Raw genomic sequence first — 23,975 nt, 5'->3', positions numbered from 1 at the left:
AAAGAAGAAGTGGTAAAACTTTTTTTTTTTTTAAACATAGAAGAGAAGCCACCGACTTGTCTGTGATGAGAGCAACAATCCTTGTGCTTCAGCATCGTCATGGGAGATTACAGTAATATTGAGAAACTAAAGTGAAAAGAACATTAGATGGGGGCAGGGCACATGATTAAAGGATGGAGGAGTGGATTGGCTTTGGCAGTTGTTGGTTAAGATCTGCGTTTAGAGTATATTCATGATGACATGAATGGCACATTCAAATTGAAGATTTGCAAAGTTGTATTTTTAACATGTGAATATAAACTGACTTAACTCAAGAACATCAATAATTATCTCATATTGTCAACGACTTCAAAAAGCATGTTTATGATGCAAAAAATTCCCATTCATTAAAACCATGCATTTTCAAGATAATCTGGATGTAGACATTACTCACAAATGTATTTGAAATTCCCCATTATTGCATAAAGAGGGAATATTTAACCAACATTGCAAAAGATTGTGTATGAAGGGTTAAGCACTTGTCTATTATTATTCATGTCATTTGCAATAACCTCCATCAGTACAGGGTACATACAATACATATGTAAGGTCTTACCTTTGGACTGAAGGAGGCATCATTGCAGGAGTGTTTGTGGCCAAATAATGTTTTGGTGCACAACCCCTGTTGGAAATCAAAATGACATAATAATGGAAGCAAGCAAATCAAATGATACAATTAAGTGATAAATTTTTTCACGAGGCAATTTGAAATTCTCAATATTTCCAATGATAAAAATGTAACATCGAATGCAATAATACGACTTAAATGATTGCGGTTTAATTTTTTTTTTCTTTCAAAACATTTATGTATCTCCGGGTGACCACGAGAGGCAGAACACCTGAGGCCTGTTCTGGTAGAAGAAAAGCTTTATTTAAATGCCTTCAATGTGCCGCACCAACCAGCCTGTGGCCATGATTGATCGATGGCCTGCTCCCAATTGGATAACATAATAGGATATCACATCTATCCCCCTTTAAATGTATATTCTTCCTCAACAATTCTGACCAATGTGGGAGAAATACACAGTCCAACCCCATTGGCACGACAATGAGTCAATCCACAATTTACAAATCAACCAACATGTAAGTGGTTAAGACCAATGTGGAGCTCGGTCACAAATTAAGTTCAACTGGAGCTCCACAAGTACGCAGTGAATGACGCAACCCCACAGATCTATCAACAGAGTCCTGAACCGACTCAACAGAGTGCTCAACTTTTGAGTCGACTTGGTCTCCACAACATTCAGTTGCACACTCCCTATCAGCAATTTTCTCAGTTGAGGTCAAACTTCCTGGCATCAAGACTGTGGCTGGCTGCCCTTCAGAAGAAGTTTCCATTGATTCGTCACAGTTTCTGCTGAATTTGAGTCGAACTCCCAGCTCTGCAAAGTCAGACTGACTGTCGTGATAGAGATGCACGTGATCCAAATGATGATGACACATGCAGCCATCCAATAGCTGCACCACAACTGACTGGTCTATGCACAACATTTACTGGTAACCATCTTGGGCCAGCAGCAAAGTTCCAGATGTACACTGGATCATCGACCACAACTGAACGCACCTTCGCATGTTGGTCGTGAGCAACTTTCTGCTTATACTGCTTGGCTTCCACCTTACAGCCCAAACAAGGATGGAATACATACAGGAGTGTATTTCACACCCCAACCATGAACAACTAAGCAGGAGTGATCCCAATGCTGGATTGAGGGGTTGTCTGATATTCGAACAAAAACCTTGAAACCTGCGGAGCAACGCTCCCCTTCTCAAGCTACTTCATTGCACACTTCAATGTTTGGATAGCCCATTCAGCTAGTCCACTGGATGCTGGGTGAAGTGAAGCCACGGTGATATGTGTCACTATTTTGTGATGTAAAAAGCTGGAATTCTTCACTCATGAAAATGGTGCCATTGTCTTTCACAACCACATCTGGCAAACTATGAGTTTCAAAAATTGTTCTCAATTTTTCCACCGTTAAGGCTGTAAATGATTGCTGGCATTACAGCCGTGCCAAACCACTTGGAGTGAGCATTCACGAGAATAAAATACACATTTCCCAAATAGGGCCCCACAAAAATCAATGTGAACCCAAGACCAAGGTCTTGCAAGTCATCTCCAATGATGCACAGGCATGTGTGCAGGGTCCTTGGCATTTTTCTGGCACGTAGCACATATCTGAACAAAAGACTCAACATATTTGTCTAAATTTAGCCACCAAACATACTCTCGAAAAATTCCCTTCACGTAAATTTCTCGCACCTCCCTCCCTCCCTCCCCCACCATGGTATGCGGCAACATTTACAAAGATACAATGACTAATTAATTACTCCGCACATGCAAGGTGAAAGGCGGGGTTACACACTTATGTCTATCTGTTTGTCTGTCGATAAATGTTACTTTATGGTTGAGGAACAACTTAATTTCAATTGAATGTTATATTTTGAACATAAATTGGAATATGAATCGGAACATGAACCGACAGTTTAGCATTACTTTGGCTCTGAAGTTGGCAAATTTTATGGAATCTCATCTTGAGCATGCATGCACAGAGGAGTAAGGTAATAAGAGGAGTTCGATAATATTTTAGTTTGTCTGCCTGTCCGACAGTCAAACAAAACTGAAAATCATTCCAAACAGGAAACTTACTGGTTTTCAGGACGTCATAAGGGACACAAACAACAGGCATGAAGTACTGATGTCACCTGTTAAATAAAGTGGTGGAAAGATGCTGCAGGAATGGTGGTAAACTTCAAAAAATTTTGATATAACCTTTATTTTAAAGTGTTTACTTCATTTTAATTGAATTATATACTTGAACACTAGAACACAGATCACCTTTTGGGCACTTTCAAAACCCTTCCATTTAGCAATACTTAGGTAAAATATTACGGCATTTTACGTCATCATGACCAATCAAATTTGCCACTCGCAGACCCCACCCATGTACTTGTTTCTCATTACTGTGCAGGGTAAGGTGTTCTATGAACTCACTAGTTCTTGTAATCGTACTGTAAAATAAAACCTGCATATTAAAAGGCCAAATAACGAATGCTTTACTGGGAAGGAATAAAGTGACTTTTAGGCAACCAAAAGCAACTTTCTATGGCTCGAAGAGCATGGGAGTTAATTTATTTAATAATTAATCCTAGCCACTTTGGATAACTGATTAGGTGAGAATTAATTATTTCCTCCAGTTTTGGCTGAGAGAAGTCATTGGGTTTTGTTACTTATATGTAAACTGGTATAGGCATTCCATGTGGTACTTGCTTGGGAGCCTCGGTGGTTGTGTTTCTGTCTACACTGTTGCTGATGATTCGCCAACAAGTGATGAAACTGGTCTGGTGGCTGAGGGGTGCGTGTAGCATTGGGATTCTCATGTATGTACTACTTGTGAATGTCTACTGCCAAAGAGGAGCTTGAGTAGAGCTTCAAACAGCAAAAAGCTTACCTTGTGTCTTGTTTTGTGGTTGCTTTATGCAGCTTTCTTCGGCGAGAAGAGCATGGGAGGAGTTATTTCATTTCATAATCCTAGCCACCTGGGGGAATTGATTTTGGTGAGAGCTGGTTGGTGATTGCCTCTAATTATGGGTGAAAGACGTGATTGGGTCCCGGTATTTATGTGTTGACTGATACTGACAATGCACATGGTACATGCTTGGGAGTCTCTGTGTTGTGAATTACTGTTTACGCTGTTGCTGAGGACTCGACAAGAAGTGAATGAAACTGGTCTGGTGGCTGAGGGGGTGTGAAGCATTGGGATTCGCATGTATGGATTTACCACTTGTAAATAGACCAGCGGTAAACCTCGATAAAGGGCTATATTTTAGGAGTTTAATCAACTGGCTTGACACAAAGCTACAACAGGTCTCATATGAAAGATGGTGATCTCAGTAATACATTTAGCCCTGTTGTCCTCATATGTTGGTGTGCGGTCCATGAAATATTCACATTTGAAGGATACACCCGTCTGAATATTTGGACCATTTCAGAAAATCACATAATTTCCCATAAACTACAAGACAAAGAGCCCTCTTCCTACACGTTTGGTATTGAAGTGTCGATTGGACAGGAGAATAATGTAGTATCACAACCACATCATTATATGTAAATTTATATGCCTTTATTGACAAAATACGAGAATTTTCTAAATTTTTAGGACCGCCATAAGGAAAATATCAGAAAAGGCGATTTTTCAAAACCGATGTTGACATTGCTATGTTCAGTAGTCATCCTTTACAATATTAAAGAAGATATGATAAAACGTGATTACATAATTATCATGCTCACCATCGCTCTCATCCATGCACAGAGGTTGTCCTGCATGATTGTGCAAAAATGGACACTACTGAAAGGCTATAGCTAAGCAATTAGTTAAACCTAATATATCTATTTTTTTTATTCAATTCCTTCTCTTCCAGGGTTGTAGAATGCCAATGCCAATTGTATGGACACATCATAAATGCTCTACCCATTATGCAATAATGCTTAAAAGTGGTCTTTCGTTAATCATTTAACGGAATTTTCAATTTCTCTTTTTTATAGGACTCCAACATGGCTGAACGGTGTCCAGATGAACCGGGATTGAATCCATTGAAGTTACAGTTGCCAAAAAAAGAAGCGAAGGTTGTCGACAGAATGGGATACATGCATCATATGTCAGAATTCGTCAAAGGAGAAGGTCAGCAAAGCTGGGAGCACGGGTTTGGAAGCTTTGAAGTCATCTTCACAAATATGGAACGATGAAATTGGCCAGTGTTTGGAGTCACGTAAGGGAGGAACGGATATGTCTATATTCTACCACCGCAGTTGCTATCAGTCGTACACCAGTAAGAAGAACTTATCCTTCTTCTCAGAACATGCATCACAGGAGAAACCAAAGATTGTGGAGCCTAAACACACGTGAGCAAATACCCACAAGATGACTGATTGGTCAACCTGTTTCATCTGCCATTCCAGGAAACGTGATAAACTTCACCGTGTCCGAACAGGACCGAGACAAGCAACAGTTCGCAAAGCAGCAGAAGCACGTGACGATCAGGATATGCTTGATCTTGAAGGCGAGGACCTATTTGCAAAAAATGCTATATATATCATAGTACTTGCATGGCTTCATACATCATCCCCACAACATGAGCTCTGGGCAATATCAGCAAGATGTACCTGAATCTGATGAACATCAAAATGCCCTCTCCCATCTTGTTGATGAGATAGATACTGACCTTAGAGGAGGGAAAGCCTTCAAAATGAAGAATCTATTACATCGATTCAAAACTATCTTAGGGGACAATGAAGAAACCTCATACACAACACAAAAACTACAGCGGCAACTAAAACATCACTATGGAGATGCTATCATTGTTCATTCACAACGTGGGCAATCAAAGTTAAGTATCATCATGAGCAGCCACGTGTCATTGGGCGATGCAGTTCGAGTAGTTGGAGATATTCGTGATGAAATTAGTCAGATGATGGCAACAACCGAATACCCAACACCTGGTGATATCAGTATGGATTCATCAGAAAATGCTCTGCCTGCAATGTTGAAAACATTATTTGTATGGCTGATTAGCAAAGAGGCATTTGATACAGCTGACGAGACGTACCTACTGAACGACAACAAACGACGTAAAGTTCTTTCATTGGTTGAAACTACCATTCATTGTGTTCGATGAGATCTGATCATGCCTCTGCAATTAGGCCGAGCTGCACAATTTCACCATGCATACGGCAAGCGATATATTATCGACGGACTGAGCTCCCATGGTTTCTGCATTCCCGATGATGACCTTCGGCAGTTCATGACAGCAGTCGGCAATGATGAGCTCATGAAAAGTCAGGATGCAGTGTATATTCCCCACGGCTTGATAGCAAGACACCAAGGAGGTACACTGCTTCAAAAAGGTGATGACAATGTGGATATTAACTGTGAGACAGTTGATGGCAAAGGGACTTTCCATTCCATGGCTCGTGTGATTTTCCAGGAACAAGACACTAATGTGTCTGGGGTTGATCATGGCTCTGTCGGAAGAATTAAGCTCAGTAAGGACAAGTCACTAACTTTGTCACAAGAAAATGCCATGGTTATAAGGAACACACTGCATTACGACAAACCACGACAACGTCCTGAACGACCACGTGTGGCCAATGCACTGACCCAGATCAACACCCTTCGGAGCACAGATGGACCAGCAGATGTTCGAGACCTTTCATGGGTACTTCTGCGCATATCATCACGTGGAATGTTGCAATTTCTAGATGACTTGCATATTCCAGCGAAACAGAACACGCCGTTTTGGGTGGGCTTCAACTCTATGGTATCACCACGTAAAGAAACTAAGACAGTTGCAGTATATGCTCCGGTAATCGATGCAGAGCCAGCAGACCCTAAAACCGTATACACTACCATGATGCGATGCAAGCAGCTTTCAGAGAAAATGGGACAACAAGATTCGGTCCAGACCATGGATCAGCAGCTCTATGCCGTGGCACAAGTTAAGTGGAGCAAAGGTCTTGAGTTTGAGAACACGGCGCTGCGACTTGGAGGTTTGCATACTGTGTGTTGCTTCATCGGTGCTATTGGGAAGCTCTTCGTGGATGCTGGCCTCAAGGATTTGCTGGTGTAGAGTGGAATATATGCAGAAGGGACAGTGGACATGATGCTTATGGGTAAGCAATTCCACCGCTCGGTCGGAGGACTCACACTCGTGTATGAGGCAATGTTGCAGCTGCTACTAAAGGAGTTCTTCAGTTGGCGAGACACGAAGGGCAGCAGTCCTCCACTAACACCCGTATGGGATCAGCTGAAGACACCATGAGGTGAACTCAAACAGGCAGAGAAGTTTGACCTCACAGAACACATTCAAACCCTGAACAAAGATGTATCAGATCATCTACTCCCACTACTGACAGATTTCAGAGAATTGGGTTGTGCAAGATCACCAACGTTCCAATCTTGGATGATGTACCTGGATACAATCCAAATCTTGCTAAGGAACATAAGAGCTGAACGAGAAGGAGACTGGTGTCTGCATCTGTCCACAGTTCTAGACATGACGCCATATTTGTTCGCAACCAACCGAACAAATTATTCAAGGTGGACTCCCATCTACCTGTTGGATATGACGGAACTACCAGCTGATGTCCATAAAGCTTTCAAAGAAGGCAAGTTTGCAATACGACAAGCAGCAGGCACTTTTAATGGTGTATGGAGCGATATGGGCGTTGAATCGACTGTCATTCAGGATGCTAAGAGCAGCGGTGGCATTGTTGGCCTAACGAGAAAGGAGTCTGCACTACTTCGGTGGACAATCACACGACAAAGCTTGGGAGAATATGCATCTGCCATACGATCCAGAAGTGGGACCATCCACAAGGACGACATTGGTCAGGAATAAATGCGCCCTGCAGCGCTGACTGTGATGAACAGCATGTACAGCGATTGATTTGTCATGTTGAAGACAATATGACACATCCCTTCCGGACCACTGATCATCCAGATGAACATCTTGTGAATATATCAAGTGGTGTCATCGCTTCCAAGGATATTCAGAAGTCCTTGATGTCTGTCCACGACCTGGGGAAAAGACAGATGGAAGAGTACATCACAGAATCTCTTTGCACTTGGGGGCAGAGAAGCATGTACCAGCCAATCCCAAAATCCAAACTCAAAACCTTTTCGATTTCCAAAAAGAAAACAAAAATCCTGATTTTTGGTCAGAAGCATTGGTTGCAATCAACCCAGAAATGGTTTTCCACTGTGCTTTGCTATTGACTCAAATCTGCCCTGACCTGAACATGAAGCACGTCCTGAGCTATCCCATTACGTCTATTCCGACATCTATCTTTCATGAAGATGGAGCTCCACGGAAGAACACCAAAGCAGAACTAGGGCATATTCACGAGGGCCGAGTCGATGAAGAGCACGAAAACACTGCCAGTGATAACCAACATCGCGGCGTGTGCATCAGGGATGCTATGGCTGAACTCCATATCCTGGGTGGAAATGGTGGTACGTTTGGTAACTTGGTGCAGTGTTACCTAAACCAGTTGCTTCATTGCATCAAAACACACCACACCCGCATCGACGTCTTCGACCAATATGATGATGTCAATTCTGTGAACACAGACGAAAGAACGAGATGCCTTGCTGTTGCTGGTGGATCCCAAAGCTACCAAGTCATTGCTGGACGCCCAGTACCACAATGGACGAAATTCATGGCTCTATCATTAAACAAATCTACCTTGACACACTTCATCTGAAGTCACGTCATGCAACATGCACCAGCAGCAAAAGAACTTTCAGATCACCAAGAAAGGCGGATCTATTTGGCTGGTGGCTTATCTGATGGTTTGCTTACCTTTCATGCTTTTCATCTGCAGGATGAAAATCTGCATCTTTCATGCCTTTCGCATCTGCATCTGAATGAAATCTGCATCTTTCATGCCTTTCATCTGCAGGAATGTATCATGACAGTCAATTCGCATCAATGCAGGAAGAGGCAGATTCTCGAATATTTCTTCATGTGAAGCATGCCGATGATGAGTTCAGACGTACCAATGTGTGTGGGTCCATTACAATCAAATCAACAGACACTGATGTGCTTGTCTTAACAGTCCACTACTTTCCACAGTTGCGGGACACTGCCGAAATATGGATAGAGAAAAGAACTCCAGCAGGATGCAAGCTTATCCCGGTCCATCAGATATGTTACAGCTTGCTTCCAGAAATGTGTACCCGGCTTCCTGCGTTTCATGCCCTGACAGGATGTGACTCTGTATCAGCATTCGTCAGCTATGGTAAAAAAAGAAAGCATGGAAAGCTATGAAGACACTGCATCTTCAGAATAATGGTCCACACCTCGAAGTCCTCGCCACTGACGATCTCCAGGAGGCAGTGGCTGCTTCAAGACATTTCGTCAGTGCCATGTATGATTCTCAAGGGAAATATATGGATGCACACACAAATTTGAATGATCTTCGGGAGAAACTCGCAGCGACCAAAGATGTCCCAGTGCGTGCATAAATTGCCTCCGTCCGAATCAGCTTTTCTCGAACATGTGAAGAGTTCTGTTCACCAAACCCGAGTATGGATGAATGCCCACCTGGCAAATCCAGAAATTCCCACACCAGAGGGTCGTGGATGGTACAGAGGAGAAGGTGTGCTGCATCCCACATTGTTTGATGGACCCACATCAGAGGAGATGTTAGATGGTCTTGTGTGTTCATGCTGTGGTAGTGAACCATGTACCAACAGCTGCAGCTGCTCACAAGACAGTTTGCCTTGCACGAACGAGTGCATGTGTGCCACCAGTGACAGGCAGTGTGGCAACGAACTGTCACATGTGACCAAAATAACACGTACAGTGATGGTTGAACATATCGAGGACACTCACTCAAAATATATGCTTTAGTTCATTTCTCGTAGAACAATGTGTATTGGTGTAACATATAGTTATCACATCACTTGTGCAAACTTCCGTCACTATATCGTATAATTTGCTAGTAGAAATTTGTTTCAAAATATTCTCATTATATTTATATGGTAAACTGAACACATATAATATAAAGAAAAAAATATGACAATTGGCAGATGTTCGTTTCTGTAGTTGATGATTTTCGAAGTTAGCGGTCCGGAAAGTACGTCTTTTTTCTATTAAAATCACTCAAATGTACATATATTTATCTAGAAGTATTCCATTAAGTAACTAGTAGTATTCCCCTGTTCATTCTACACATTTCAATACCAATCATGTAAAAAATAGGGCGCATTGCCTTGTAGTTATGGCTAATTCACTGATTTTCGGAAATGGTCAAAATTTTCTAATGGGGGTATCCTTCAGGTGTGAATATTTCATGGGCCGCACACAAAAAAAATGAGGACAACAGGGCAAAATGAGTTACTGAGATCCCCATCTTTCATACGAGACCTCTTGTAGCTTTGTGTCAAGCCGGTTGATTAAGTACCAAAAAATCTGACCTATACCGCTGGTCTAAAATGTCTGCAGCTGTTGAAGAATTCAGAGTTTGAAACAGCAAAGGGCTTACTTTGTGTACATTTTTTTTGGTTGCTTTATTGCAGCTTTCTTCAGCCAGAATAGCATGGGAGGAAAATATATATATAAATATATACAAGTGGGGTGTGCTTACATATTGTGTAAGCATACGAACCGTGTTTCCCCATTCTCAGGTGGCTCACCTGCATTTGATTTTTCATTTATGGATGCTTTTTGATGGTTCTGTGATTTTTGCTGGTTTATTGGCTTCGATGTCCATCAGCAAAGAAACTTAGCCTGCTTCCCCATTGCCTCGGTTCACTCACCTGCATTTTTTTCATTTATTAATATTTTCATTAATGGATGATGTACGATGCTTCTGTGATTTATTTTCCAGTGTACTGGATTCGATGTCCATCGGCATGGAAAATTTCAGCTAAGTCACCCTGAAGGCATCGATCTTTAATTTCAGTCAGTCAGTCAGTGCTTGAATGAGCTGTATATAAAATACATGTGCATATTGTTGCGGATCCGGGGTGGCGGGAATCTGACCCGGTCCCTGGTGCCACCCTCGCCACCACCGTCTCCGGGAGTCTATAACGCCGGCCGGCTCGGCACAGGCTTCGGGTCACGCGTCTTTAATCGCGATACCAACGTAATCCTGTACCTTACCAGTTGGGGAGATAGAACCCCTAGTTACAGACTGGCTTTGTCAGTGACCGAGCGGAGTCTACCAGTCTGTAACCATTTTGGTCTCGTATGCCAATCGAACGGATCGTTCCTCGACGCGACACGCATTAACCCATAGCGGCAACTTCATCAGAATTAACCAGATTTATTGGGGACATCAGGGATCACAACAAAAGCAATAACACGACAGTGGTTTTATTAACAATCAACCCGTTCTTAACTAAGGAACCACAGCTAAAAGGTTTCGAGGGGATTACTACGAAATTTGCCTTATACAACACGTGCAAACAAACATGCATGCAGGACAAGACAGAGTACTTGGTGATGGCTCATGGACGAGAGGACCATGTCCCAAAAGCACGAAGGTCGCTCGTAAAAACCAGCGGGTTTCCACTGGTTCGAACTCCCGCTCGAACGTGCCGCACAGCAAGAAATGGCGGCGCAACACTCCAACTCCCGCCCAAGTCTCCTCAGTGCGCTCTGGCTCCGCGCCACATCGACGATGCGAGACCGCCGATCTCTCTCCAGGGTTCAACACACGAATCCCGGCCTGGCCTGTTCTCCATACAAGGTCCCAGTCGAGGTCAGAGTTCCGCAGGTGGATCACAACGTGTCGAGCCGTGAGGTGAGCAAGGACCGTCAGACGCTCCGGCGTATCCTCTCCGGCCTTCCCGCCTCGAAGCCCGACTCCCGCTTCGTCCCCTCAGTTCCTCTCTCTCGGTCGAATCACCGACGTGCAGGTCGGTTCAGCGTCTCTCCCGGCAGACCCAACATGATGCCTCCTCCGTTCGCTCGCCTCGAAGCGACTCCGAGCACGCCTCGAGAACCCGGCTGTTCCTCACACACAGCACTCCTTTCGTCCCCTTTTCTTTTCTCCTTCGAGTCGTGAGGTGAATCGATGTGCAGGTTCCACTTTCTCTGCCGGCCGATTCACCACTGCCTTTTTCTTTTCTCTCTCGCCTCGACACGTGAGTTCCTTCGACACACGTCTGTCTCGGCGACTCCCTGACAAAAGGCTCCTCCCCTCACGTCACTTCCTGTCCAGGCCACACCCCTCGCTCTAGGCCACTCCTCTCAGCCGACTGGGAGGGGCCTATTCGGAATGAGGAAGGAATAATAGCGATCTCTCGTTTCACTCGTTTCACCACCATAGCACGAACACAAAAACAGTCTGTTACACCTCCCGACACACACATATCGTCCCTTATACCACACAACCTATCTATACATGAATTTAATGGGGGAACTGAGCTAATTCTATATTTAGTATTCCCGTAAGTGCCATTTCCGCAACAATATATTGTTACGGATTTTAGGATCCGGTCTGATGAATGCATCCACACAACAAGGTCCTCAGACAGTTAGTAGAGTAAATTTGTGGTTTGACCCCAAAAAAATTGATACAAAAGGTTTTTCAACGGTTTTGGGTAGGTTTTGACCTCCAAAATAACATACTAAAAATCTACTCAAATCCACCTACCGGAAAGGGCCTATTTTCAAGATGGCGTCCAAAATGGCCGCCGTGGGCTTAAATTTCCATAGAATGTGCAATAGCTGGCCTATATTTGTGATTTTTGTGTCAATTTCTATGTTTTGGAGGTGAACAAATCCAATGAAACCATTTTCAAAGCTGATCAGTGATGGGAAAAACCTTAAGTCCAAGATGGCATCCAAAATGCCCCCCCCCCCAAATGGCCACCATGGGCATGTACTTGTTTTAAAACAGGCAATAAATGGACTACATTTGTAGTGTTTGTGTTTATTCCTATGTTTTGGAGGTCATGCCCAATCCTTCAAATAGTGTCTACCTGAAAAGTTGTCCCGTGTGTAGTGATCAGAATTAATTGACCATCTTGTGCATAACATAAATAAAAATATGCTTTGGTAATTTAGAAAGTAATAAATTAATCGGCTCTCACAATGATCACCATTTCCTCTAGAACGTACTTTCAATTAAAATGCCTTCAAGTTCGGGTAAATCGAAAACATCAACGAAAGTTCGTTCATTGAAGTAGCATTTACCAAAGATAAACTATGCTTCCTCTTCGTCCTCCGATACTGTCTTGTTGAAAGGATTTTCGCAGGTATCAAGTTGACAGGGTCCGCAGACGCTGTAGCATGGCAGACCGTATCCCCTACAGCAGCGACTTGTTCTACAGCCAGTTGTGCAGTTGCATCGGATCATCTTCAACAACTTTTCTGGAGCAGCGTCTTTGTCTGACATGACTGGAACTAGTTTATTGTCCTCCAGTTTCCAACCCCAGTCTGTTGCCTTCAAGTTTCCGTTCCTCCCCATCCAGACCATAATCTGATAGTATACTCTCAGAGAGTGAAACCTTGTTGAAGACTCTATTGGTGGCAGACGTTCTGGGGTGACAAACGACTTAGCTGAAGCCAGTTTCTTCACAAAGACATTATATCGCAACTTGGCGAGGGAATCACAGGGATGTCCTCCAAATAATACTTTCATGGCATTGTTGCCGTTTTCCACGACCATGTCTCTTGTTTGGTTGAGGACAAGGAAGGTGTTTGCACAAGTCTTGATTGCTGAGTCCCCCTTTGCCAGTTTCTGAAATGCTGACTTTTTTCCAATTCCAAATACTCGAGATGTCGAGTCACACCCAGTGAAGGCATGAAGGAAGAGAAGATGTGGGCATAGCTCTTCACCGAATGATACTTTCAGCTGGTTGATATTGTGCACCTTCCAGTTCCTGGATGAATTGTCAGAACGAAAATACAGTTCTTTGCTGTCGATGCTACTAGCGTAATGCAATAATAACACCAACAGATCTGTATCTTCTCCAATCAGGGTAGTTGATTGTTGGTATGACGATGTCACTGCCGCTTTTACTATGTCTACATCGGCATCCCCTGGTGCATGAATTATGTTCAAGCCAATTTTCTTCATTTCCTCACTGATGAGGTTGATGAGCTGTTGCTTGTTGGAGCTCCTGGACAGGAACTCATCCTTTTTGCCAGAGAATTCTGTTCCAGGTGTGAAGCTGACTTCGGGATGAACAATATGGCCACGGCGCTTGTGTGTATTGTCCTTAATAGATGGTCCATCATCATAACCATCAAAAACGACTGTTGCTTATCCATAGTGACGAATAGTGAAGTCAGCATACGACTTGGCTATCACATTGAAACTGTCCCCGGCTGTCCATGACAAACGATGCAGCAAGGAGCCACCATCAAGAACATAGTGCTCAGTTTGGGGAAAAGAGTCAGACACGGTATCATTTGACACTTTGGCAGAATGGTCTCTGATAGCTTGAACTAATTGAGGTTTGTCAGCCTTTCTGAAAATACCTATACCCTCAAACAGGGCAGGGGGAAATGGGCTCAGCTCATAGCCCATGACATCTTCCAACGAAATGTCTCCTGTTTTTGACACAACAAGAAATCTTTGAAAGAGTAGAGCAGGGTCAATTGCTCTGTCTGGACCAAGTTTGACTGAAGATACATCTCCAAGTGTTTTGGCTCTGTCTTTTCGTTTGAAGGAAGATGTGAAAGCGGGTTTATTGACCATACTTTCCATAATCTTCTCTCCAACAGACTTATGCTCGTGGACATTCACATCCGAAACGGCCACCACTCCAGTCACAACATTTCTTAGTGAGGGATCTGGAGAAAACGGAGAGCATTCACTGAGTTTTGAACTGATTTTGGCTAGGTCAGAAGCATCTCTTTCCATCCTTGCGCCACTAGATTCCTTGTGTTGTTCACTAGTCGTGTACAAAAGATCAGTAAATTCCTGCATCGCACTGTTATATTCCGACGTGACCGGCATTGACATTGTCCATAGAGACCGTTGTTCTTCACCCATCCCACTTCCGCGTGTTAGGCCACCAGTGCTCTTCAGGGATCTCATCAAGGTCTGTTCGATGACAAGATCAGGGCTTAGACCCACCCAGAACTTATTATGCCATCCATTTTGGACGCCATTTTGGATTTAAGGCTTTCCCATCACTGATCAACTTTGAAAATGATTTCAATAGATTTGTTGACCTCCGAAACATAGAAATTGACACAAAAATCGCAAATATAGGCCAACTAGTGCCCATTCTATGGCAATTTAAGCCCACGGCGGCCATTTTGGACGCTATCTTGAAAATAGGCCCTTTCCGGTAGGTGGATTTGAGTAGATTTTTAGTATGTTATTTTGGAGGTCAAACCCTACCCAAAACCGTTAAAAAACATTTTGTATCAATTTTTTTGGGGTAAGGCTATTTTTTGTTGTAGATTTACCCGACCAAGTTACTTCCTTAAATGCATGTTCAGATTCGCCCCATCCCCATGTCTAATGGGATCTTAAAGGTGATGCGTTGAGAAGGGTAAAGGATAGATCCCCTCTCTTAGGGGAAGCTTTTTTTCTTTACGACAGACACATTCACACACATTTCTTTCACGAGCTCTGAAGCCCGCCCTCATTTTTCCTCAGCAACATTCTTTCGCGAGCTCCGACGCACGCCTTTTTTGAGAGTGCACGGGTCATCATGGTAACCGTGCCCCAGTAGGGCGGGGTGAGCTTGGGGCGGACGGCACCCCATGGAGACGACCCTGGAGACGAAAGCGTTTCGAGGAGAAAAAGTCTGAGGAGAAAATGTCTGAAGAGAAAAAGTGTGAAGAGGAAAAGTCCGAGGAGAAAATGTGAGGAGAGGAAAAGCGAAAGGAGAGAGGAAAAAGCAAAGGGTGAGAGAAGCGACCAAGAAGCGGGCATCTAACCAGCGCCGAAGAGACAATTCGCCCTTCCAGTGCTTCGGCAAGCGAGCGTGTGGTGCGCGTGTGGGTGTGAGCAGTGCTGCCAACAAGTGAGGCACGGGTCGATAACCAACAACACCAGGGTCTAAACCCACGACGGATGATCTCAGTGCCCTCCAGACTTCGACTGGCGTTCAAGGCTGCCCTACGAGAGGGTGCACGGCAAAGCTGAGGCGAAAACGTTCTTAAAAATGCATGCGTGCGTGTCATGTCCATCGCCAGCACCAAGATTTGCCGTGCACCCTCTCACAGGGCAGCCTTGAATGCCAGTTGACATCTGGAGGGCACCGAGAAAGTCCATCGTGGGTTTTAACCCTGATGTTTGTTGGTGAACGACCCGTGCCCCACTTGTTGGTGGCTTTGTTCACACCCGCACGCAAACCACAAGCTGACTTGCCGAAGCTCTGAGCAGGACGAACCGTCTCGCTGTTGGTGCTGGCCAGGCACCCACATGCAAGCTTCCTTCTCCTCTTTTGCGCACCTACACCCGCTTCTTGCTCACTTCTCTCTCATACCTCTTTCGTTCACGCTTTTTTATTATCTCAGAACGTATCTCTTTCTTCTTCAGAATGTATCTCTTTCTCTTCAGAACGTATCGCTTTCGCATTTTGCTCTCTCTCAAAACGTATTTCCTCACAGAACATCTCTTTCGCTTCAGAACGTCCCTCTTTCACCTTTTCCTCTCAGAATGTCTCTCTTCACAGAACGTCTTTTTATATCTTTGGGGCGTCTCTGCGGGTCCAACCCACCCCACGCTCACCCCGCCCCACTGGCACACGGTTACCATGCCGACCCGTGTGCTCTCAAAAAAGGCAGGCGTCGGAGCTCACGGAAGATCGCTGCTGAGGAAATATGAGGGCGGGCTTCAGAGCTCGGAAAATATTATTGCTGAAGAAATATAAGGGCGGGCTTCAGAGCTTGTGAAAGATTATTGGTGAGGAAATATAAAGGAGGGCTTCAGAGCTCGTGAAAGAATGTTGCTGAGGAAAAATGAGGGCGGGCTTCAGAGCGTGTGAAAGAAATGTGTGTGAACGTGTCTGTCGTAAAGAAAAAAAAATCTTCCCATAAGAGAGGGGATCTATCTTTACCCTTCTCAACGCATCACATTTAAAATCCCATTAGACATGAGGATGGGGATAATCTGAACATGCATTTGAGGAAGTAACTTTCTGAGGACCTGGATGTGTGGATGCATTCATCAAACTAGATTCTGAAATCCGAAACTATATATATATATATATATATATATATATATATATATATATATATATATATATATATATATATATATATATATATATATATATATATATATATATATATATATTGTGTGTCTGTCAGTCTGTCCGTCCGTCCGCCCGTCTCCTCCATAACTCCAAAACCATCAAATCTTGCAGCCCCAAATTTTACATGCATACTAAAGGAACTCCAAGGTGGTGCATGAATGAAAATTGGGTGTTTTGGGGTTTTGCTTAAAGTTAAAATACACAGTCTTTTATGAAGAATGCATGTTTCTACATGAGAATAGTGACGTTGAAAACAATGCCTGCGTTATGTGGCATATGGGTTAACTGGGTTACCTAATTAATCACGTGATTTCATTACTGGGGAACAGGCCCTCGGGATGCTTTGTCCCGAAATAATCCCAAACCCGAAACAATAATAATAATCCTCTGCAATCTTAACTTATGTGGACAAGCAGCAGAACAACACACACATGCACACACTCATACACACACAACCCGATGAAGAGGAGTTATTGAAGTGAGAAAGGAGAAGAGGAGAGGAGTTAAGGCTACGGTCTCTCGGTACCTTGCATGATTGCCCGAACGTGCCACCAATATGTTTGGGGGGGAATGCTCCTTGGTGTGATACCTCCCTGACAGCTGGTGCATCGTCTCTCGCTTCATGGGGCTTTGTGCAGCTAGCGTCGGTCCGGAGAACGACACGCGACCGTTGGCGTGAAGGAGGGACTTGAGTTGGGAGAGTGGAGTCCAGGCGATGATGACAGGAGGGCGGAGTACAGCTGATGAGGACAGGAGGGCGGAGTCCAGGCGATGACAAAGTCCAGCGCATGCTGGAGACGAAGAAGGGAAGAGAGAGAACAAATGACCCCGCTTTGACCTTTATAGGCCCTGCAGGGGGGGGGGCACCACGAAGTGATGCGTCGTCACCCAAATTGGCCACTCTGATTGTCCCCGGCCCCCCACATGGCTGGCCGCGAAGGCTGGAAGCGGCTTCACTCCACTTCCGGCAAGATGGCCCCACATGGTGGAATCATCTCGCTCTGAACTCCGCGACATGAATTGCCTTACAAGATCTCCCAGACTGTACCCCGACGACTGGCCGAGGGTGGCGTCGGTCCCGCATACCTGGCCTGGCACCCCCGATTAGTGCTGATTAATGTGCCTGCTCCATGATGCGTCATGCGGCCCGAGCTGTACAGCATGCCCCTGCCTGATCGCGGCTTCGCTGGCCGGAGAGGCGAGAAGGTAAGATGTTATGGCAAACCCATGCACAGATGGTAAGATGTGTCCATTCATGTCCTGCTCTGTACGATAATAAGGTGTCACGAGCTAAGCACAGGTCTGCCTTCGAGCATGTTACATACAGTGCACGCGGATCCACCATGGCCCACGTAGTCAGCGCTCACATTCGCCCAATTCTGCTATCGTGTGCGCGGGGCAAAACCCGATCTGTGTCAGAAATTGAGAGGAACAATCGTTATAGTAATTTGATGGTGGTATGGAGGGAAAAGAGGATGCCGATCTAATTAAATCCAGAAATGAGTCGAACAGAATGCGCCGCCCGTATCTTACACACTTGTGTCCCGTACATCATGGTGTGGTTGTTGTTTTTCTATTAACGGCCTCTGACGATGTAGCTATTGGCACCAAGCTACTATCCATGCTCTTGCTGATATTCAGTCATTTACTTCTGTGTTATGAAAAACAAAATCCGTGCAGCCTCTTTAAGAGATATTCATTCGTATGCCTTTTCAATGCAACCAGCAATCTCATCGCATATCATCGGAAGCTCAAGTCCATCATCTCGGGCTGCCGAGCATACTGTATAACTTGCCGCAAGATTTGGGTTGACGGATCTTTTGCTTGAGGACGGGAGCTCTGCGCTGTGACATGCTCGTGCGGTGCCGTCGTGGCCTTCTATTCCCCTCCCCCGGCCGTGGCACGTGCTGCACGTGTTGGACGCAAATTCGGATTTACCTCAGGAATAAGCAGAAAAGAAGAGTAGAAATGAACTTAGTGGTTTAAACAGACCTATGAGATCGCTGCAAGTCACGTCCCGTTGTCCCGCTAGACAAAAGGGAAGGGACTATCTAAACGTATATTAATGGAATAATTGTCTTGGGACCACTATATGTTGGATGCCATTGCCTTGGAGGCATGCGGTTCCGAGAACCGCAATTATATATATATATATATATATATATATATATATATATATATATATATATATATATATATATTGTTGTGGTTGACCAAATTCACAAACCACTATTCAGGTCCCTGAGGTGAGATATCTCGGTAAGTATATGTGTAGTTAGGCCCAAACCCGTTGTCTAGAGGGGATAAATGTCATTCATGAGGGCTGCGACTCTTCAGGATAGCCGTTTTTCTTTTACTATCTTTATTTTAGACCAACCGCCATTATTACCACCACCAACCACGTCTCAACAGCCATCACAACAACAACCACCAACCACAACGCCGCTTCACCACAACCGCCACGACTTTTACCGTCACAACTCGCCACCATCGCATCACCGTCATCTCGCGCCACTCGTGGGCACCGATGCTGGACTCGTGTAGAGCGCGCACCGAGCAGCGTGTTCAAAAGCATCGTGGACTTTCCGCAGAAAAACGGATCAAAAACGACTCACGCCCACTTTTGTTCCGTCCAATCGGTGAGCGAGGGGCGATTTGGCCCCGCCTCCAGGGCGTTGGAGGGCGGTCGCTATATGCAAATTCATGGATCAAAAAGCATTCACGCCCACTTTTCCTCGGGCCAATGGGGAGCCAGCAAGAGAGGTGAAAGGTCGGAGGCAGAGGGTCAAAGATGAAGGAGCGAGGCCACGGGGGATATAAGGGGCCGCGTTCGTCAGTCGAGGCAGTTCAGTTCGCAGGAGGAAGAGTTGAGTTGGAAGCGGAGGAAGAGTTGAGTTGAAGTGGTAGTTCAGTGCAGTTGGGAGTTCGCGGAGTCGGAGTGAAGAGGACGGAGCTGTGGAGAGGCGGCGGCGGCGAAGGCGGACGAGGGGGTGCTCGCGTCGGATTCGGGGAACTGAGGAGAGAGAAAGGCCGGCGGCGCGACCGAGGTCGTGGTGGAGACGCTCGTCGCGGGACCCGCGATTTTGTGAAATCCTCCTTTCCCCGAGCATCAGCAACCCCCTCCTGTTTCCCCCCGCGCTGAGATAGTGCGACAAAAGGGGGCTCCCTTCCCACCCCCTACCAGACACTGTCCGCGAGGCCCGCGGAGTTGAGGCACCACCGCCGCTCCGCGTCTCATCATCAGACGGGTAGGCCCGACACGGTCTCGGCCCCAGGCCCGCCTACCCCCTCATCCTGGAGGGTGGTTCTCTTTTCTTTTGCTTTGGGAATATGTGTTGTCGGCGCCGTCTGTGAAGTAAAATTGTATAAGTGTTGCCGTGTGCTCGCGTAGTCGGTATTAGATATGCATTGTTGCATCTGCTTTTTGTCTTCTTCTTTTCCATGTGCTTTTGGTGGAATTGTATATGTGTGCTTTCCGTCCATCGCGAAATAAATGTGCTTATTATTGAACTGTTTTCCCGCTTCGCTTCGTCATTTCTTTCATTGAATCCTCATCTTGCTTCACGTAAAGGGTTGGTCGTGGGTTAAGACGCCCGATAATTAAACGAACCGTCGAGGTCGACGAATAACACCGCTCGGTTATCCCGATAGTACGGAACGGGTCGCTTAAGTGGCCCGTGTCCGAAGTCGACCTGCGGCGAGGTGCGATCGCCCGGTCTACCCTCCGTGTGGGTACTTAGGTAGGTCGAATTTGGCGAGCAACCCTATCCCACGCGGGGGCCGATTGGCTCGATCGCGGTGAGACCGAAAGGTCCACCCGTGACTGGTTCCCGGCGTTAGTCCGAGAGGGTCACGACTGGATTGTCCGTCCGGTGGGCGACGTGCCGCGATTCGAGTTACGTGGCCGTTCGCACGCCAGCGGGCGCGAATCCGCGACACTGGTGTCAGGTCGTGCGATACAAACCCATCGCCCTCCTCACGGCACTGGTAACGGAGAACGGGAAAGCGGGCTCTCCTGTCTCCAATTAAATTCACGGGAATCGGTCCAGGGGTGAGAGGAGCGACCCCCGATTCCCTCCAAATTACGAGCGAGCTAAATTAACCCTTTAAGAGAAGCAAGATGGCGTCTCAAGGCGAGCGGGAGCCGGGGGTATTAGAAATGGATGTAGAATGGGTAGAATCCATGGTCCAGGATGGAATCCCCGTGCAGGAAATGTTAATTGTGCAGGAACACGGACTCGCCCAACTGAACCCAGAGCCCGAAATGGGTGCGGCAGCGGCCGCGGTGTATGACACCTCCCCTCCCGCTCTCCACCAAAACCCGCCGACCCTTGCCGAAACGGCTCACCCAAGCGCACCCGACATGGCCCAGCTATGCGCCATGCTGGCGGCAATGACAGCAAAGATGGATACAAATACAAATGAAATGAAAAGCATGAACGAAAAGATGGATACAAATACAAATGAAATGAAAAACATGAACGAAAAGATGGATACAAATACAAATGAAATGAAAAACGAAATGAAAAAAGAAATGAAAGCTGCGGGGTGAGACGCGGAACATGGGCCGATGCCTGCAGGCGGGCATGAAGGCCGTGACCAGGGAGATAAAAATGGCGACTCCACATGTGGGAGCAAACGAGCTGGGTGGAGGTGCAACGTTTGACAGGCCCGCGGTGGAGGCGGGTGAAAAAATAATTCGGGGAACGTGTTGGGCGAGGGTCATGACGATGACCGAAAGGGAAAAATTAAATGGGGAGACGAAAACGTGCGAGACGAGACACGAGGTGACGACAACGGAAATAATAGTGGAGACAAGGGAGGTAAAGGGTGAAGAGTTGGCAGAGACACGGGAGATAGGAACGATAGAGGGAAGACTGCACGATGAAGACGGGGTAAGTGACGCACACACACACACGGAGGTAGTGGAGGATAATGGGGGTGAGCTCGCGGAGCGTGTGGGGACCCAGTGCGAGCAGCGGGATAGCCTCCTCCAGGAACGAGGGAGGGAGTATGCCCCCTTGAGGCGAGTCACGACCAGGTGGGTTCGGTCGTGCTTTGCGAGGTCGAGGGGAGGAGTGCTGTGGACGGGTGCACGGAGAGCTTGGGGGGTATAGAGGCCCCGGAGACCCTTGTGGGGACACAAATCCCCAGTGTGGTTGTCCCTGTGTGTGTGGTGCAAGGTGTGAGTGCGTCCCCGTGTGTGGAAGCGACCCCGTGTGTGAGTGGTGTGGTGGCGATGGTGCCGGAGTGTGTGCTTCCCAGCACGCCGTGTGTGGATGAGGCACCGTGTGTGGATGAGGCACCGCGGGTGAGTGCCCCCGCGTGTAAGTAGTATGGTTTGTGTGAGTAGTGAGGCACGCGTGAGTGAACGGCCGAATGCAAGGGAGACCGTGTGTGTGAGAGAGCGGTATGTGAGGGAGATGTCGGTTGGCATGCGGGAGCACGCAGCCGCGTCTCCCGGTGTGAATGTAATGGTGTGGAGTGTGAGCGTCGTGACACGCAGGTGTGCGTGGGTTGAATGGCGACGACGGCGACAGAGGAAAGAAAGCCGAGTTGCGGCTGTAGTTGTTTCGGGGACCGTGCCGGGTTCGCCCAGCAGTGAGCACGAGGTCCGTGCTGTGCAACGCACGAGACCACCACGTGCTCGCTTGCGAGAGTGAAGTCCCGGTCCGGAAACGCACGCGGTGGATTTGCCGATCCCGCGGACGGACAAAGTTTAGGCAGGATTTCGGATTTGGACCGGACGGGTTCTCCACGCGATCGTGTGTGTTAAGCTCCAACGGGCAAAGCACATGTGTTCGCGTGGGGAACCCCTCGAGACGTGGGGCTTGTGTTTTTTTTTTATGCGCACGGTGACGTCATGGCTGCACGCGGGGTTGGAATCCGGCAGGAGGGGTATCCCTTCCGGATGGTACCGTCCAGGGAGGGACGAGGTACACGTGCAGCTGCATGACGTCACGGGCAGGTGCAAAGTGCGCGAGTTGCCCCGCTGGTGCTGCGCATGGGAAAAAAAAAACAGTAAGCCTCACTTTCGGGTGCACAGGATTCCTGGGCAAGGGGTGGAAGACCCCCTTGACCAGGGCACAGGATGGAAACTAGTTAGGGGGAAGGGTTAGCTTAGTTAGACCGACTTCATGGGGCAGGGGTAAGTCCTCATGGAGTCCGTGGAATGGATTAGTTAGAGGGATTGTAGCCAGATTTAGGTTGGGAAATTGATTTATGGGATTATTTTGGAGACAGTGACAGACAGTGAATGTGTAGAGGGGACGTAGTTTAGCTACGTAGTGTTAAAAGGAACGTGCTATAGTTTAAGGGACGACGTGGGAGCACGAGTTAGTTAGGGGATGTAGTTAGGAGGATGGCAGAGTTCAGCGGTGAGTGTGTTGAAGAGTTGGTGAGTGAAGTGGAAGCATGTGCTTGGTGAGTGAGTGAGGCCAGCGGGTCTGTGTGTATGGAGCGAATGGGGAATGCATGGTGCGATGAGTGATTGGGGGGAGGAGTGACTCCCGCCCAAGGGACCCCCGGGGTCAGTGTAGAGTGAGTTAGGGGGTTAGTCAAATTTACAAAATGGAGGTCGTTTTGTTGTTGGTGGGAGTGTAGGCTCGAAACCCGTTTGGAGGGGTGTAGGAGCCCTGTTGACGGGCTTGGGAGCGTGGCTGCGAAAGGTGAGTATCGCTGAGTGGGTACCCCGGGCACCAGGCTAGTCGGCCGTGGTAGGCCAAGGGCCCATGGGGGGCCGGGATAGCGTAGTGGGCACGGGTGCGCCTGCTTGGTGCGGGGGCCCGGGGCGCCATTAGCCGCGTGGGCAGTGTTGTGGGCAAGGGTGACCCTCGGAAAGGGGCCTGAGAAGCCAGCCTGCCACGTGTGCGTTTCAGGGGAGGTGCCATGGGGGGCACTCCCCGGTGTTAGGGAGCTGGTAGGCTCGGAGGCAGTGTAGTGCCCGGGGGTGCCATCGTCGGAGAATCGGCAGAGGGTCGTGCCTGCCAAAGGGGGCCACGTGTCCCAGCCATGAGACCGTGTGAGGGCACGGAGAGAAAATTGGGGGGCAAGGCCCGAAATTGTGAGGACACCAACACAGGCGACGGGAATCTGGGTTGTTAGAACCAATAGTTTAAGCAAGAGGCGCTTGTTGAAAGCCCCGGGGTAGTTTAACAGTTAAATGGTTGGGGTAGATTAGGAAGTGTACCCCTCCGCACCATC

At 46.9% G+C, this 23,975-nt stretch overlaps 1 protein-coding gene across 9 annotated transcripts in view; it reads right to left on the bottom strand.

Moving 5' to 3' along the window:
* SPAG16 (sperm associated antigen 16) overlaps window positions 1–23,975 on the bottom strand; it is a 253,165-nt gene that overhangs the window by 37,738 nt on the left and 191,452 nt on the right. For 8 of the 9 annotated variants that reach the window (XR_015053718.1, XM_085865943.1, XM_085865910.1 and 5 more), the window contains one exon: window positions 596–661. Coding sequence is in view for 8 of the 9 variants with exons in the window: in XM_085865943.1 (XP_085722069.1) it covers window positions 596–661 (66 nt within the window). In the remaining variant the exon portion in view is untranslated. Of the gene's footprint in view, window positions 1–595; window positions 662–2,334; window positions 2,743–23,975 lie in introns of those variants that run through there. The other variant, XM_085865962.1, reaches the window with a different exon arrangement.

Source organism: Eptatretus burgeri, chromosome 2, assembly GCF_056783735.1.
Source record: "Eptatretus burgeri isolate ZD-2024b chromosome 2, Ebu_testis_v1, whole genome shotgun sequence".
Taxonomy (NCBI): Eukaryota; Metazoa; Chordata; class Myxini; order Myxiniformes; family Myxinidae; genus Eptatretus; species Eptatretus burgeri.
This window is presented reverse-complemented; position numbering and strand designations above follow the sequence as displayed.